The sequence below is a fragment of the Mytilus trossulus genome, chromosome 10 (genome assembly GCF_036588685.1).
Source record: "Mytilus trossulus isolate FHL-02 chromosome 10, PNRI_Mtr1.1.1.hap1, whole genome shotgun sequence".
Classification (NCBI taxonomy): domain Eukaryota; kingdom Metazoa; phylum Mollusca; class Bivalvia; order Mytilida; family Mytilidae; genus Mytilus; species Mytilus trossulus.
This window is the reverse complement of record NC_086382.1, coordinates 34007019-34024081: the sequence shown is the minus strand read 5'-3', so window position 1 is coordinate 34024081 and position 17063 is coordinate 34007019. Positions and strand designations below refer to the sequence as shown.

At 31.9% G+C, this 17063-nt stretch overlaps 1 protein-coding gene and 3 non-coding genes across 4 annotated transcripts; all 4 read right to left on the bottom strand.

The window, feature by feature from the left end:
- Positions 1–4937: 4937 nt before the first annotated feature.
- On the bottom strand, positions 4938–15636 carry LOC134687248 (large ribosomal subunit protein uL13-like). The gene is made up of 7 exons (XM_063547387.1): positions 15557–15636; positions 14802–14874; positions 14419–14484; positions 10759–10860; positions 10225–10370; positions 7616–7738; positions 4938–5063 (listed from the first exon to the last, which is right to left on the bottom strand). The coding sequence occupies exons 1-7, from the start codon at positions 15572–15574 to the stop codon at positions 4980–4982; spliced, it is 612 nt and encodes a 203-aa protein (XP_063403457.1). The 5' UTR covers positions 15575–15636; the 3' UTR covers positions 4938–4979.
- Positions 5648–5732, bottom strand: LOC134688643 (small nucleolar RNA Z195/SNORD33/SNORD32 family). The gene has a single exon (XR_010101862.1). It is a non-coding gene; the product is annotated as a small nucleolar RNA Z195/SNORD33/SNORD32 family (small nucleolar RNA).
- LOC134688641 (small nucleolar RNA Z195/SNORD33/SNORD32 family) lies at positions 6258–6341 on the bottom strand. Its single transcript, XR_010101860.1, has one exon. It is a non-coding gene; the product is annotated as a small nucleolar RNA Z195/SNORD33/SNORD32 family (small nucleolar RNA).
- LOC134688642 (small nucleolar RNA Z195/SNORD33/SNORD32 family) lies at positions 7486–7570 on the bottom strand. Its single transcript, XR_010101861.1, has one exon. It is a non-coding gene; the product is annotated as a small nucleolar RNA Z195/SNORD33/SNORD32 family (small nucleolar RNA).
- Positions 15637–17063: the final 1427 nt, after the last annotated feature.

Sequence of the window (17063 nt, the reverse complement as noted above, 5' to 3'; positions counted from 1 at the left end):
TGTTTTACAAAAGAAAGAAGATGTGGTATGAATGCCAATGAGACAGCTCTCCACAAGAGACCAAAATGACACCGAAATTAACATTTAAAGGTCACCTTACGGCCTTCAACAATAAGCAAAATCCGATACTGCATAGTTTGATATAAAAGGCCCCGAAATTACAATGTAAAACAATTCAAATGAGAAAACTAACAGCCTTATTTATGTTCAAAAAATGAACGAAAAACAAATATCACTGAACCACTGAATTACAGGCTCCTGACTGGAATGTTCATAATACATGTACACTAAATGTATGTTCATAATGAAATTAATAGAGAACAAAAAATTGGAATTTTGGAAATAAAGGAGGAGGGTTAAAATTTTCCTGTCCCCAAGTACCAATGACTTTTGATACTTTTCCTGAAATTCTCAAGTCATTAAAATTTTTACAAAATTCTTCCGATAACACTTTACATCCTTTCAAATACGCTCTGAATGCCCGCGATTTCGCGGGTGTGTTCTAGTATAATATTATATTAATTTTGGATCCTGATTTGAACCAACTTGAAAACTGGGCCCATAATCAAAAATCTAAGTACATGTTTGGATTCAGCATATCAAAGAACCCCAAGAATTCAATTTTTGTTAAAATCAAACTGAGCTTAATTTTGGACCCTTTGAACTTTAATGTAGACCAATTTGAAAACCGGACCAAAAATTAAGAATCTACATACACAGTTAGATTCGGCATATCAAAGAACCCCAATTATTCATTTTTGATAAAATCAAACAAAGTTTAATGTTGGACCCCGATTTGGACCAACTTGAAAACTGGACCAATAATCAAAAATCTTAGTACATTTTTAGATTCAGCCTATAAAGAACCCAAAGATTTCAATTTTTGTCAAAATCAAACTAAGTTTAATTTTGGAACCTTTGGACCTTAATGTAGACCAATTTGAAAACGGGACCAAAAATTAAGAATCTACATACACAGTTAGATTCGGCATATCAAAGAACCCCAATTATTCAATTTTTGATAAAATCAAACAAAGTTTAATTTTGGACCCTTTGTGCCCCTTATTCCTAAACTGTTAGGACCAAATCTCCCAAAATCAATACCAACCTTCCTATTTACTTATACTAAAGTTATGGTGCGAAAACCAAGAAAAATGCTTATTTGGGCCCCTTTTTCCTAAACTGTTGGGACCTCAACTCCCAAAATCTATACAAACCTTTCTTGTGTGGTCATAACCCTTGTGTTTAAATTTCATTAATTTCTGTTCACTTAAACTAAGTTATTGTGCAAAAGACAAGAATAATGCTTATTTGGACCCCTTATTCCTAAACTGTTAGGACCAAAACTCCCAAAATCAATCCCAACCTTCCTTTTGTGGTCATAAACCTCGTGTTAAAATTTCATAGATTTCTATTTACTTTTAGAGTGCGAAAACTAAAAGTATTTGGACGACGCCGACGACAACGTTTCAAATTTTGCGGTCGTATAAAAACAATAGTACACATGACACAACACAGAAAACTAAAGAATAAACCACACGAACCCCACCAAAAACTAGGGGTGATTTCAGGTGCTCCGGAAGGGTAAGCAGATCCTGCTCCACATGTGGCACCCGTCGTGTTGCTTATGCGATTACAAATCCGGTAAATAGTCTTATTCGGTAGGTCACATTCATGAAAGAGAAGGGGATTGTAGTTACGACGCAAGGAACATATCCGATATCATTTGTGAAACGGTTATTCCATAACGGTCAACCAACTCATGATGGCGTCCGTAAAATTTACGAAGGGACGATTTCAACTTCACCATTTAGAACTCATGGTTTAATAGCTTCCTTGTGAGCAGCAACCCTCTATCCAGAAAATCATGATAGGAAACACAAGCACGGGAATATCGTATCAATTTGGAGATATATACCCCGTATGCAGGTGCTGCTGAAATGTTGCTACTTAGAAATGGAAAGTTCACAATTGGAAAAATGAAATCATCTCTTTTGTTTTGTTTTCAATAAAATAAGTGTCATTTATTAACATTAAAACACAACTTACAAATACGGAGTAAAAACTGTTGGTTTCAGACCGTCTTCCATCCATTGCCTCAAGCAACTTTAATCCCTTAATATAAAGTTATAGCACATCTCCCTAGTTTTGGCTTCTATCGTGTTCATTATCTTGCCGTCTCTTAGTGTTTGTGAAAAATCCCTGCAGTCTATAATTAGCCTGATGTTTGATTTGAAAGACACTGCCAGACTTCTGTTGTATGTTGTGTAACATAGGCCTTGATTGGTTCAAAGTATGTAATTCTAGAATGGATAAAAGGACACTCCAGGAGAAAATGAGATATTTTCCTCAGAAGGATTACATAGTTGGCAGAGTGGAAAAGGTGATTGATTAAATTTCGCTCTATCAGAATTTTAGTAAAAATGTTCCTGGAACTATTCTAGCTTTAATAATAGCTTTCAGAACTTTGGCTTTTGTACAACTATTCCCTAATGTTAATATGCAAATGCCAAAACAAATTCCATGTACTTTTTATGAAGGCTAGTTGTCTGGAAGAAAATTCTCTACTTGTGTTGTCCGAGCTTTTAATCATAGATCTAGTTTTCTGTGAATATAGATAATATATTAAGCAGCTGTGGTGCAAGTGTCAATGACAAGTATCCATCCAAGTTGGAATTTGTGAAAGAAAACCATTATAAGATGAAATGAAGCATAGACTCATAACAGCAAGCTATCTATAATACTAAAATTACGAGGTCCAATTTGTCAGCCGTCACGTAAAAACGACAAATCACAAAATTCAACTTTATATATAACTAATATTGTACAAAGGTGTAGATTAAAAATTACACCACTCCACGGCATGACTTTATCAGATGACAATATTAATACTAAACTAAGGCTTGCGCATAGTTATATACTTTAATTCAGTCACGGGTGTGTTCTAGTGTACCTTATTTTGCAACTTACCAAATTGGTGTACCTATCACAAAGACTTGACATTGATAAACATGTGAATAGGTCTATATTTTTCACTTTGAAAATAATAAGTAACTAAAGGAAACAGTGCACGGATGTATAAATTATAATTTTATAGCAAATTTAACAATGAAATAAAACTCATGCCTGTACTAGGGAACGTTAACTTGCAGTGAAGTGAGAGTCCGGGTTGAAAGCCCCACTTTTACGTTTATATAAAAGCGCTGTTCTTTGGTTTTTAGGTTGCATGTAAATGCTTTTTTGTCATGTATGGATATACCATATCAATCGTGATTCTATAATACAAATCGTGTGCTCGAATATAAAGAGTCAATATTAATATTCAAATTGGACAGGCATATTGGCAATACGATTTACACTTTACTGGAACTCTATCCGTTTCCTGTTTTATAAAGAGCCCAAAGTGATAATTTTCCTATTTTAATCAAGGGTGTTCGATTCTGTTGATTTAGAAAACTGCCAGTCTGAAATGGCCTGTATCAGTATGCAAGGCCGTCTGCTAGCTTTTTAACAATTTCAAAATTGTTAGATACATGGCGATACAGCTGATGATTCACAAGTTATTGAATGCAATCTTTGCTACCTATCTTTTTTTCTTTTGTATTCAAATGCTATGCAACTTTATTGATTTTGATGTTGTTGATATGGTGTCTTATTTTTGACATTCAAAGTATATGATTACAGGTACATATATAAAGTAGCACAAAACTTTAAATTTACAAAAGGACTTTGATGTTAACCCACCATATGGAGCATTAAAATGGCACAGAGAGAGGAACTTTTCTTTTAGATCAGAATTAAATATTGCGGCAATGCCTAGAGCCAATTACTGGAAGTAAACAGCAATCAATCAAATGATTCAAAACCTTTAACGTTATATGGCAAATCACCTCAGATACAAACAATGACAAGGCTGCCAGATTACAAAGCTACTGAGTCAAAACAAACTGAGTAAAGCATTGCAAGTCCATGATGATCCATTCTTCATATTTAACCAAAAGTCCTACAGCCAAGGCTTGTAAAATTACTTTCAGGTCTGTTATATTCTTCTCGACAAGCCAACAGAATCCAACTACTGTGAAAGTACTTTTATTCCCGGGGTTTCAATTTTGGTGGATGACTTTATCCATGAATTTAAGTGTCCAACAAAATAAAACAACCATTGTCCAAATCAAGACGTGGAAGATCCCCATAGGTAGTTTTGACTACTGATATGATATAGAGAATATATTGAATAACGCCAAATCTGAGAATATTTTAATAGCAGTCACAGAACTACAACCGCATGCAAGGATTATGCCCAGCCATTTAATCTTTAATAACCTAGACTACAACTTTTGATCTTTTAATTCTCATCTCATCAAAAGTAATTTTGATCGATGAAAGTCAGATTTACCGTATTAATATGCTAGTATAATAAAGTGTACATTTTAAATTCTCATAGTTCTCATACCATATGGGAAATAATAATTTCATGCTGGGTATGATTTTGATATTAAAGAATTATTTGACAATTCAAGATATGTTTATAGCATTTGTTTATGTTACTGTTTTCTATAGGTGACATGTTCATGGCCTAATCAACACATTTGTTGGTCTTTAATCTGTTGATCACTTTATCATGGGTTAATAAGTGTTATCACTTCGATTTACACTTATCAATGTTTACTTTGCAATTTCTTTCAATCAAGACTATTTGTAACCTTCGTTTCTAAAGGCTTTAATTTTTTTTTTTTTTTAAACTAAAATCCACAAATATTAAAACCCATGAACATGTAAATATGCTCAAACCACGAAAAAATTGATACCCACAAATTAAAGTCCTTTCACAGTATTTTTTTTTTTTAAATGGAGCATCTGGCTTGTGGACTCCATAATGGCTGATGATCTATGTAAATCACACATGTCACACTGCTATAGGTTTCAATATCATAAAAAATAATAAAATCATTTATTCTTTCCAGAAGGTTTATTGTCTTTTAATGGTAGCCATAGCCTTCAATCACTTTCTGGTATGGTGATATCTTCTTGGCAATATTCTTCTTTGCTTTTTCTCGGAGTGCCTGTAATGAAAATAAAACACATGTACTTTCTAGAAACATGTATATTCAAGCAAATTATCATTCATAGGAGGTTAACTTTACTTCTGTATGACAAGCTGTCAATATAAAAAGAAGATGTGGTATGATTGCCAATGAGACAACTGTCCACACGAGACCATATTAACACTGAAATTAACAACTATAGGTCACCGTACGGCCTTCAACAATGAGCAAAGCCCATACCACATAGTCAGCTATGAAAGGCCCCGAAAAGACAAATGTAAAACACTTCAAAAGAGAAACAAGCAATATTGAAGTTAGGAACATACTGTTAAGTGTTGTTGATACCTTGTTGTTTCACATGGAAACTCCATTTACAACATATTAACATACAATTAAAGCTTATGATATACTTAAGCTTTCAGTCTAAAAACTAGACATTAATCCTAATTTTAAGCTCACTTATATTCGAAACAAGACAGTTCATTTAAGCAAGACTTGAATATCATATCAAGAATATAATTACAAAGGAAACCATTAAAAGCAGTTTGAAACAGCACATTTGTAGAGCCCATTGTTTTGGGTTGTTACTTTTGTTGCCATGACATGTTTCAGATGGTGGTACATGATTGTTTTCACGATAAATCAATTAAAGTTGATTCGGTGATTAAGTAAATCATCATTAACATGTCACAGAAGTTAAGTAAATATGACAACAAAGGACTTTAAGGTACAAGTCACGTCTGGTAAAATTTGGCAAACATAAAAACAGTGTAGAATGAATTGATTTTAGCCCTATAATGCAAAAAAATTTTTTTTTTTTTTTAAAGACACTTTTAACTGCTTGTGTTTCTAATACCCATATAAATTTTATGTTTAATTAATACTTTTATATAAATGCCTATTCAGAAAAGAACAACACAGATTTTACTTTTGGCTGCATCAAAGCTAACAAGCAGGTGTCAATGTTTTATCTTTAATGAAATATAACTATGTCTGCATTAGTTCAGTTGTAATCCTGCAACCTGGCATGCAAACTTTTTAAAATGTTTTAAACTTTTCCTAATAAAAACCCAATTTTCAAAATCAGACAAAAATTACAGCAAGTATATAGTAAAAATATATCGACTTTTAAAAAGCAAAAGATCCATATAAAGCTGTAAACCAGCACATTTGTTCAGATTTTATTTTATGTGTGGAACTTTGTTACCAAAGCATGTTTCAGATGGTGGTACATGATTGTTTTCATGATGAATCAATTAAAGTGATTCGGTGATTAAGTAAATCATCATTAACATGTCAACAATGGTTCCAGTGAAGTCTGGTAAAATTTGGTAATTTAAAAACCAGTGTAGAATAAGTTGATTTTAGCGATATATTGTTTAGTTCTGTTTATCAAATATATCTTTTACCTATTCATGTTCCTTTTACCCTTATAAACCTTATGTTGAATTAACACTTTAATATAATACCTAAATACAACAATGTTTCTTTCAATAAACATAGCAAACTTTAATACCAGAGTTTGGCTACATCAAAGTTTACAAGCAGGTGTCAATGTTTTATATTATAAAAGCACAATGTCTGAATTAGTACAAAATGTCAAAATTCTTAAATTGAAACAAATTTTTATAAAACAGACAAAATTTGAACCTGTAAAAAAAAAAAACCCAACCTAATCAACATTTTAAAACAGCATAAACAGAAATAGCCGAAAACCAGCTGCAGGTTAGTTTGAATTTTTTAAATGTGTTACTTTTGTTGCCATGACATGTTTCAGTTGGTGGTACATGATTGTTTTCACAGTGAATCAATAAATGTGATTCGGTGATTAAGTAAATCATCATTAACATGTCAAAAAAGTTAAGTATAAAATATCTACCAAAGAAGATAATTTGAAAAGATTATTCAACAGTTCAAAGAAACAGGAAATAATGCAAGTAAAAAGAATAGGGTTAAATTTAGGGCTGTACTGGGAATAAATTTTCAATTTCCCACAATTTACCGAATTAAGCCAGTGGATTCAACATATGTGTGGTTTGAAAATTTTCTTTAAAAAGGCTAGGTCATTTATTGTAGCAGATACCTTCATGACTTAAAAGAACCTTTTCTCGACACTTGGACTCTATAATGCTTATTGAATGATTGCAGCAAAATACCCACACAAAGTGTTATTCCCACAAAAAGGTTTGTTTTTCAAATTTGCAAAACAAAATAATGCTGATGTCCTTAATTAATTAAGCAGAACTTTAGCCTTAATCTTCAACATTGAATACCAACCATAAATGATGTTCAGTAAGGTAAACCAGACACTAACCCAACAATAGAAAGATTTAGTCTGATGTTAAATTATCAGGTACTGTTCTATATATTTTTTTATATTCAAGTATATCATCTGTACTTTCATAAACCAGCATTTTGGTTGTAACTCTTTTTTTCATGACATGTTTCAGATGGTGGTACATGATTGTTTTCACGATAAATCAATTAAAGTTGATTCGGTGATTAAGTAAATCATCATTAACATGTCATGAATGTTGATTAATTATTTCACTAAAAGTGACAAAAGCTACCTCTATTTTCTTCTTTCTCTCAAAGTATCTCTTTGATTTGACTTTACGTCTGGCTTCCAGTGATGAGACAACCCTCTGGTACTTCCATCCAACTTCATGTGACAGTCTGTTCAGATCACAGTACTAAAATAGGTTTTAAAAAAATCAAATAAAAATAGGCATTGGAAACAGGAACACATCCAAGGTCAACACAAAAATGTCTGGATTGTGTGAACTTATTTCAAACTTAACCGAGCAGTGTTCGCAATGTTCTCCAAACATCCACTGTTATTGGATTGAATATTCTTTAAATGTAGTGCTATGTAAAAATCATTTTCTTATAGATTGCGTTACAGATGTGATGCTTTTATTTCTGAAAACAAGATGGGTGTTTCAAAATTACAGGTTTACATATGAAATTTATAGGAGAGAACATGAGAGATAATAAAACCCTATAACTTCAAGATCAAGGAAAGTGTCTATGGTGTTCTCTTAACAAGTATTATATTATTCCATTAAATACAGAAACAAACCATAAGGGCTGCAAGTTTAATTTCACACTATTCAAAAGACAGTAAAACTGTAGTTGCTTTCTCGTGACATATTTCAGTTGGTGGTACATGATTGTTTTCACTGTAAATCAATTAAGTGATTCTGTGATTAAGTAAATCATCATTAATATGTCAATGATCAAAGAACTATAGTGTAAATTCAGAAATTATTGCATGCATTTATTATTGTGAATTTTGTCATTTTAGACTTATATGCGAGTTTAAATTGGGGCTATTCCAGAAAAAAATGTAGGAGGGGGACAGCGATATTGTTGTCTTTTTTCAAAACTACCTCTACCGTTTTTTATTGGGAAAAATGCATAATTTTTATTGAAATTGGGAAATTTGCAATTTTTAATTCTAACCACATCTTCGATTTTTTGCTGTCTTTTTTTCTCTGTTTTTTCATGTATATTTTGGTTGTCAGACATTTTCAACCTGAAAGGTACTTTTCGGAGAGGGGAAAGAAACCAAAACAATGATGGTACTTCTTGCATTGAAAACCACATGTGCTACAAACACCATGATGATTCTGATCAAAATCCTTGATCTCAAAAGTGCTTTCTTATATCAAAATAATAACATGAATACGAAATTTACAAACATTTCTACCAATGCATCACTGTTTTGGGAAAATGAAAAACTTTTTGGGAGGAATTTTAAGCCATTTTTTTTAATAATTGGGAATTTCTCTAGGGGAAAAGGCCGAATTTTCAGCTGTAATTTGAGGCAAACAATATCACTGGGCGAGGTAAGTTCCATCCACCAAAAATGTATCTTCATATATAATCAATTAATCATTTATTTTTTTATTTAATATCTTTCGAAAAATTGAGGTTAAAAGAATTAGTTTTGGAAATTTTGTTATTGTCAAATGTATTGGTAAATCTTAAATACTAAATAAAAGTCATGCACAAGTTCCAAATAGGGAGATTTCCCAAGAGAGTTAACTATAAAATTAGGCCACACTCAAAAATATGTTAGTTTGCCCAAACCCTACCCAAAGGTTGAGACAGTGGGTAGGTAGGTAGGCATTTTCTTTTTTTTTTTCAAAAAAAGAAATTGAAGTATCAGATGTTTTTTGGTCTTTATACCTATTTGATTAAAAAAAAAAACTTCTTCAAATCAGGACAATAAAAGAATTTGAGTAGGCAGCTTTTTTCTGGGTAGGTTTTTATACTTTGAGAAAATTGTAAAATCTGTTTCAGTTGGTGGTACATGATTGTTTTCACTGTAAATCAATTAAGTGATTCGGTGATTAAGTAAATCATCATCAACAGATATATGTCCTAGCAATTATTTAAATGATATTCACATAGGACAAAGTAAATTTTCTACACAGCAATTGTGCCATATTAGGTTTCTATATATTACTAAGGTATCAGTTTGGGAGGCCCCCTTCTATTCTCAATTTTATCTTTCTAATTTCATCTGTAATTTGGCATTAAAATTAGAACGATCATATCATAGGGAACATGTGTACTAAGATTCAAGTTGATTGTACTTCAACTTCATCATAAACTACGACCAGATACTTTAACCTAAAGCGAGACATACAGACAGACCAGAAAACAATGCCCATAAATGCAGCATAAAAATGTTTTTTTTCAGGTGGTATGTGGTTTCTCTAAATTCTAAAGAAGTATTAATGCTAATCAAATATCTTAATCTTAAGTCTCAATTTACAAAAAATGCAATGTATTAAACTACAATGATTGAGGCTGACTGTGTATTTATATAGGTATATTTTCTTTATTTGTTTATTGTACATTGTTTTTGGAGCAGAAAATACTAAGTTGTAAAACTTGTGTCTGATTCATTTATTGTTTTGAATATTAAGCATGTTAAGAGTATTTTTGTACCAACAAAAAATTGAAAGAAATGTCAGATATTTATTTCCATTTCATATAGATCAAGGTAGGTAAGGTAAATCATCATTCATTTCTTTCCATTCTATTTTTTATCATGTTGCCTCAAAAAAACATTAAAGATGGGTATATACATGTAATTTACATCTAGCAGCACAGTAAATCAAAACTAGATGGGAACAAGGCACATTTCTACTTTAATTGTTTTTACCTTCCTCATTGGATTCAATCTCAGTACTTTGAGTGCAGATGGCACCACTTGTCTCTTTTGTTTGTCATATGGTGGGGGAACACCTTCAAACACCTTTAGTCTAGCCAGAGCATCCTTTCCTCTGGGTTGTTTGTGTGGTACCATTCCTATATAAACATTCAAGACCAACATAAGTTATTTTTATACTTTTTTCTTTTAAATCTTGGAAGAATTTTTTAAGGCAGCAGATGTTTTCCCAGAGAAGGAGTTACAATGTATATCAGTTGCTCAAATTCTTCCACCAAAAAGTTCAACCTGTCTTGGTAGCAGTTCATACAGAAAATAAAATTTATAACAAAAAGAAATGTCAGATATTAATTTCCATTTCATATAGATCAAGGTAGGTAAGGTAAATCATCATTCATTTCTTTCTGACAATTTTTTGTCATGTTAACCTTTCCAATTTAAGCCCATTCTTCTCTTTTGAAATCAATAGGAAAACATGATAACAATTTCAATTCTTAACTTTGATTAACTCCACAAACACCAACATACCTCTAACTGTTTTGTAAAATACTTTGCTTGGAGCTCTGAAATGAAATGGGCCACGGGATGGCTTGACATTACATCTTTTTTTCAGGTAGTCAAGATATTTCACTGTAAAAGGAAAATACATTAATTATCTACTATTGTACCTAGATTTAAAATAAGTAGCTAATTTGCGTAAATGTAGAACTTCAGAATAAAAGCTACCCTGCAGAAAATCCCTTTAGGTTCTTATTGATACTTTAAGGCAGCCCGGTCCAACTTCAATTCATATCAATTTTTGGAAAGGATGGGTTGGTGTTGCTCAATATTTTATTTTATGTAAGTTTTATTAACAATTCTTTTAAACCTTTACATGTGTAATTTGTGGTCTAGTTTTGGAGTTTTATTTGTTTCAGACTTTGCTGCAATATAACACTGAAAAGCACCATCAGAATATTTCTTTCTGCATCAACTTCAGACAATGTAGGTAAGAAACTAAAATCATCACTGATGCTATCTCACTAATCAAGAAGTTTTATGAAGAACAAACTGGTCTTTTTAGTTGGGGATTGCAGTTTTCATGAATCATGGAATACTTCATACAAGCCTATAGAAAATTTGTCAATAATACATAGAACATTTAATTTGGTTTGTTCAGCTGTACCCATGAAATCCACAGAAATTTATATCGAACAAATAACATTAAATCCACAGTTTCAGCCTCCACTTTTACAAGAATCTTAACATACATGTACAATGTATACATTTGTATATGTGTACAGCATTATGATTATACCTATTTTAAGTATAGATAACATCTAGCCAGTAAACAACAATCTTTATATTTTCACCGAAAGATTAAAAAGCACCATCAGAATATTTTTTCTACATCAACTTCAGACAATGTAGGTAAGAAAATAGATCATCACTTGTGCAAATTTACTTGTTCAAAAATTGTCCTTATATATTTTTTTAATTCTTTCCCAGTCTCTACAAGTTCTTTACACGGCCTTCAATGCTTGTCCCTAATATTTTATTAACTGTGCATTTGCTTTCAGATATAGCAGCTCAAATTTATTCGTTCATACTGTATTAATTTACGTTTTTTGATTGAGTTAAGCCTGTCAATGGATTTTTTATTGTGTGTTTTTCTATGTTATGCTATTGTTTCAGAAAAAGGGAGAAGGTTTGGTACCATTAAAGCATTGAGTCCCACTGCAAATGTTTGCACCTGTCCCAAGTCAGGAATCTGATGAACAATTGTCATTTTTTAATGTAATTTATACATGTTTCTCAATTTTTTGTACAGATTTAATCATTAGACCGTTGGTTTTCCCGTTTGAATGGTTTTACAATAGTAATTTTGAGGCCCTTTATAGCTTGTTGTTTGGTGTGAGCCAAGGCTCTGTGTTGAAGGCTGTACATTGACCTATAATGGTTTATTTTTTTAAATTGATATATGGATGGAGAGTTGTCTCATTGGCACTCACACCACATCTTCCTATATCTAATATAAAATGAAACAAAATACAGATTTTACTTTTAAATACATTGTGTAGTCTATCTTCTGGCAGTTATTGTTCATGTCCAAGAAGTTTGTTTTGTTCAGGCCATAAAAAAAGCATTTGTTTGTTTGCCCTTACTCTATGTACATACCCAGAAAATAAATTGTCATGATGGAAAACAGTGATTTTTTTAATCAGTAAGGCACAAGACATGAAGACTTAATAAAAATCTGAAACACCATTTTCTCTTTACAGAAAAGTAAAGAAGTGCCTTCTTACCTATGTACATGTATATATATATACATTGTTCCTATTCCAGATCTCTACCTTTGGGAAAACCAATGTTTTTAAGTGTCATCTCAGTAGAAATTAAGCAAAATTTCACAACTGAGATCAACAACGAATAAAAAGATTTGACCAAGAATTGTTAACGTTTTTGTCCAGGGAAATAGAACCACAATTGTTTCAGTACTTTTGAACACATTTTTAAAGTCTGTATATATTTGTACTTTACAAGTCGTCTCAAACATCTTAAAATTATATAAGAAATAACTTCTTGAGCCTGGCTTTTTTGCCTACAAAATGTTAGCAGCTACATACAAAATGGCGATACTTCTGTAGAAATAATATAGCCTGGGGCAACAAAATCCTTCATTTCATATCACCAGTTGATAAACTCAAGATTGGAAAGCACCATCAGAATATTTTTTCTACATCAACTTCAGACAATGTAGGTAAGAAATAGATCATCACTAGTGCAAAGTTACTTGTAAAAAAATTGTCAGCACAAATTTTTAATGTTATTTCTGGTCTTTTGATTTCTACAAGTTCATTTCATTCTAGTCCAAATAATTATGACGTCTTGAAAGGCTATTATAATTTTTTTCTTTGACGCCTTACTTCGACGTCATAATGCTGAAGCCGCCATTTTCGGTTGGACTTTGAGAGCATATTTTGCTCTCAACTTTGAGACCCTATTTAGCCATCAAATTTTCAAAGAAGGCTAAAACAAAATGCATATATAAAAATTCTTACCTTTTATGTGTTTGTTTTACGAAAATATTTCCAATTAATCCTTACAGAATTAATAATATAAGTAACAATTCCATCCGAGGCGGGAACATGTCGACTGCATTTTTTAAAACGTTTGTCGGATTTCTTTTTAGGAGATTATAAAATATTTTTTACACCAAACTCGGTAAAACCCGAATTTCCGGAACCATTGTTTTACATTATCCGGAAATTCAGGTTGGTCAAAATGTACCGAGTTTGGTTCAAAAATATATTTTATACACCTTAAATGAAGCATCTTGAGGAGAAATCAGCTAAACGTTTTTATAAAGCAGTAAATTCCCTATCAAAGTCCAACTGAATATATGAGTTTGGCGTTATGACGTTGATGTAAGGCGTCAAAGAAAAAAAATATAATAGCCTTTCAAGACGTCATAATTATTTGGACTAATTTCATTCATGCTGTTTCCAACACTGTTAGTTATATGTACCAATTTTGAACATTACCATATACATTTAGTCCATAAATCACATCAAGTCCATTACAGCTTTTACGTTTATCAGTGTATTTTGGTCAATAAACTTTTTGTAGCATTTCAAAAGAGATTGTAATGTAAAACCTTGAATGAAATTACGGTATTTCTGGCGGTACTGTTCAATTATTTACAAGACCAAAAAGTATGAGAAATCACTTATATATGAAAGGCTGGATGTATATGCCCTCAAAATGTAAGCAGTTAAATATTACATTACTATATATGCAGCTTTATTTTTCAATCTGTCATCTTTCAAAATAGAAAGTAAAAAATTCAACAAAACCCTGGGACACACAAAATTGGTGCCCATCCTTTGGACTACCACATGTGGTACTTATGTAGTACAATTAATACAATAAATGTGTACACAAGCTAAGAGACTGATGAAAAAGCATACAGCAGCATCAGAATAACTTATCGTCACAACATTCAGACAATGTAGGTAAGTTTAATAATCATCATTTAATACTGCTTAGCTAACACAAGTCTATCAGATTTGCCTTTTTGGTGATTAATTATTGTGTAATTTTAAAAGTTTTTCTTACTTCCATTTCTTAAAAATCAAAACAGATAGCTGACTGGACAATTTGAAATATGCATTTCTGCTGTTTACAGAACACGCTAGTTTTACTTACACTTTGATCTGAAGAAGTTGCCAGAGATGTTGATACCTTCACATCTTACAACAACCACTCTTTGTCCTGTAATAAATACAATATATAATTTTATAGATTTACTGTTTAAAAAGTGTGTAAGGTTATCACATTTACATTGTAATAACAATAAATGTAAAAGCAACTGAAATAATATCAAAATAGCATAAGAAATTATATTTGGTTGTTTTTTTCATTTGTTGAAATAAAATAAAATATCTTTTACATCAGTTTGGGGCGGTAAAGATTTATTAGGTAACTGATGACTGGAACCAAATTACACATGTACATTGTAATTATTCAGACTTTTACTAGACAAAAAATCTTCGATGTTCGCATTAAATAAAACCCATAAATGCTCTCACCTTGTAAAATTGTTTTGGAAACTGTAGCAGCTAAACGTCCCAATAAATGCCCCCTGGCATCAATGATGATGGGCTGGAAAAGAAAATATAAAAAAAAATGAACAATATTGGTCGTTTTCACAAGATCTGCGAATTTATATAATTTTTATTCAAATCAAATGGCCAAATTATCAATGTGACAACTGACAATGCACAAAATAATGTCTATTAAACCCAGTTTTAGACGGAAAGCAGTAGCATATCCAGGGAGTATTCCGAGAGTTTGAACCCCCCTTTTTTAGGACGATCATTGCATTTGAATGGGGACAAGTGGTGGGAACTCCCTTTTAAAAATAGCTGGATACGCCCCTGGAAATGCAACGAACTTGAAAGTGGTCTATTCAAATGCTCATTTTGGAAAGGAAAAAGCACTGCTGAAATCCTGAAACTAGTGTCTGCACGAACATTCTTTTCCCGAATTAATGCGAGTTTCCATCATCATACAAGAATTTTATTACATGACAAAAATTTTCTAACAGTGAGACTAAAAAACAACAAAGTATTTGGTGAAAAAGGTGAAATAAGAGAAAATTTCGAAAGAATATCAACACGTGGGTTTCAAGACATGAAAATTTGTGTTGGGATGATTTTATGCGATTTAAGAGTACAAGATGTTAAACAGCAGTTGTCATTCATTGTTATGAATAGTATTTTTAGCTTGTATATTTTTGTTGACATGTTTTAATAGTAAAAATTCTAAACAACTAGATATGCACCTTCTCCGTGAAACCCATGTTGGAAAAAAGGAAGTGCTACGGGGTTCACAAAATTAAATTCACGAGAAACAGGAAGTAGAATAAATTTGAAGTTTTAACTGTGACAACCTTGATATTTTCCGTAAATAAGAAATATGATTTTCTCTATGCACGAATTTTCAATATTTACATCTAATCAAGACCATGAAATCGTTTTTACAGAAGTTAATCTCAACCCCAGGAAATCTATAAAAAAAACAAGGATTATACCGTTATATAGAAAAGCAAATTGGGAGAATATGAAACTATTCTGAATGAATTACACCAAGATAATGTCAGGATAAGCCAAAAAAGTTTCCTATGAAATAGTGTCTTCTTGAACTATATTTCACAGTTCATCTGTGAAATTTCGTTCACGGGACAGAATATCACATTTGTAAACTATAAAAAAGTGTCTCCTGTTGTGAAAAAATTGTCTCTAAAACTTGGACATAATTTCATAGATGTTTTATAAAAATATATCACAAGGGACAATTTTTCATAGTGTGGCTATTTTTTTCTGTCCCTAAAGAAGGAAAATAATTTAGCAATCATTGAAATGTTTTAATCAAGTAGTTAAATGATAATTAAAATTTAAATCAAGACAACACAGATGTAAACAAAAATAGGAAGTGGTGAATATAAACGGCTATCAGTGCGGGCGGATTCAGAGGGGGCGTAGACAGTTTGTAAAATGATTTATCAGACTAGACTTCGTGAATTTTACTATTTTCCGAGTATTTAATTTTCATACGACATTTCTTTACGACTTATAAAGATATTTTTCGCTGGTATATTTACTGATTGTCGAAGTCATGTGATTTGCTATGGTGGAGTTGACCAGTGCGTTGAAAAAACGGCACTCGGTCATTTTGAAATTCAAATTACAGTAATACACATTAGTGAGGCTGAGAATGTCATGACAATCAGGAAACCTTCAACTTGAGCGACACAGGATTGAGGAAGAGCGTATTGACTTCTATTTCACTATTCCACCAAACAGAAAGTAACAGTAAATACTCTATAGACTATTACACTCTCATGAAAAAAAAGTTCCACAATATCATTTACCTACAAAAACATGTACTTACCCCAAATGCCCCAGCCTATTTTATAAATAACAAAGTTGATCCCCATGCAGTCAGTATAAGCTCCAGAACTTGAGTATTTCAAGTCTCAGGTACGAACCATTTGATTTGAGGAGGCAGTCGAGGATATTTCAGAGAGAAAAAAATTGACTCTGATTCTTGCCTTTTAACAAAAAATTCTGGTCGTATCTGGATTGAAAACAATAGTCTTGTCCATTTTTTTGCTATTAAAAACGAAAATTTCCAACAAAATTATTTAACATAAAATGAACATGATGAATAAACACCGGTGCGTGTTTTTGGTGGCCGGGGTTTGCATGTCTGACTGGAATGTCTGTTTCGCCGGACTTATATATACATTTGTCGACCGTCATTCACAACTGCGTTGTCATTTCAAACAC

Coding starts and splice junctions, on each gene's coding strand:
- LOC134687248 (XM_063547387.1), bottom strand. Junction 10,861..14,418: donor CAACTTCTTCAGATCAAAGT/GTAAGTAAAACT, acceptor TTCCTTTTACAG/TGAAATATCTTGACTACCTG. Junction 5,064..7,615: donor AGAGAAAGAAGAAAATAGAG/GTAGCTTTTGTC, acceptor TTTTCATTACAG/GCACTCCGAGAAAAAGCAAA.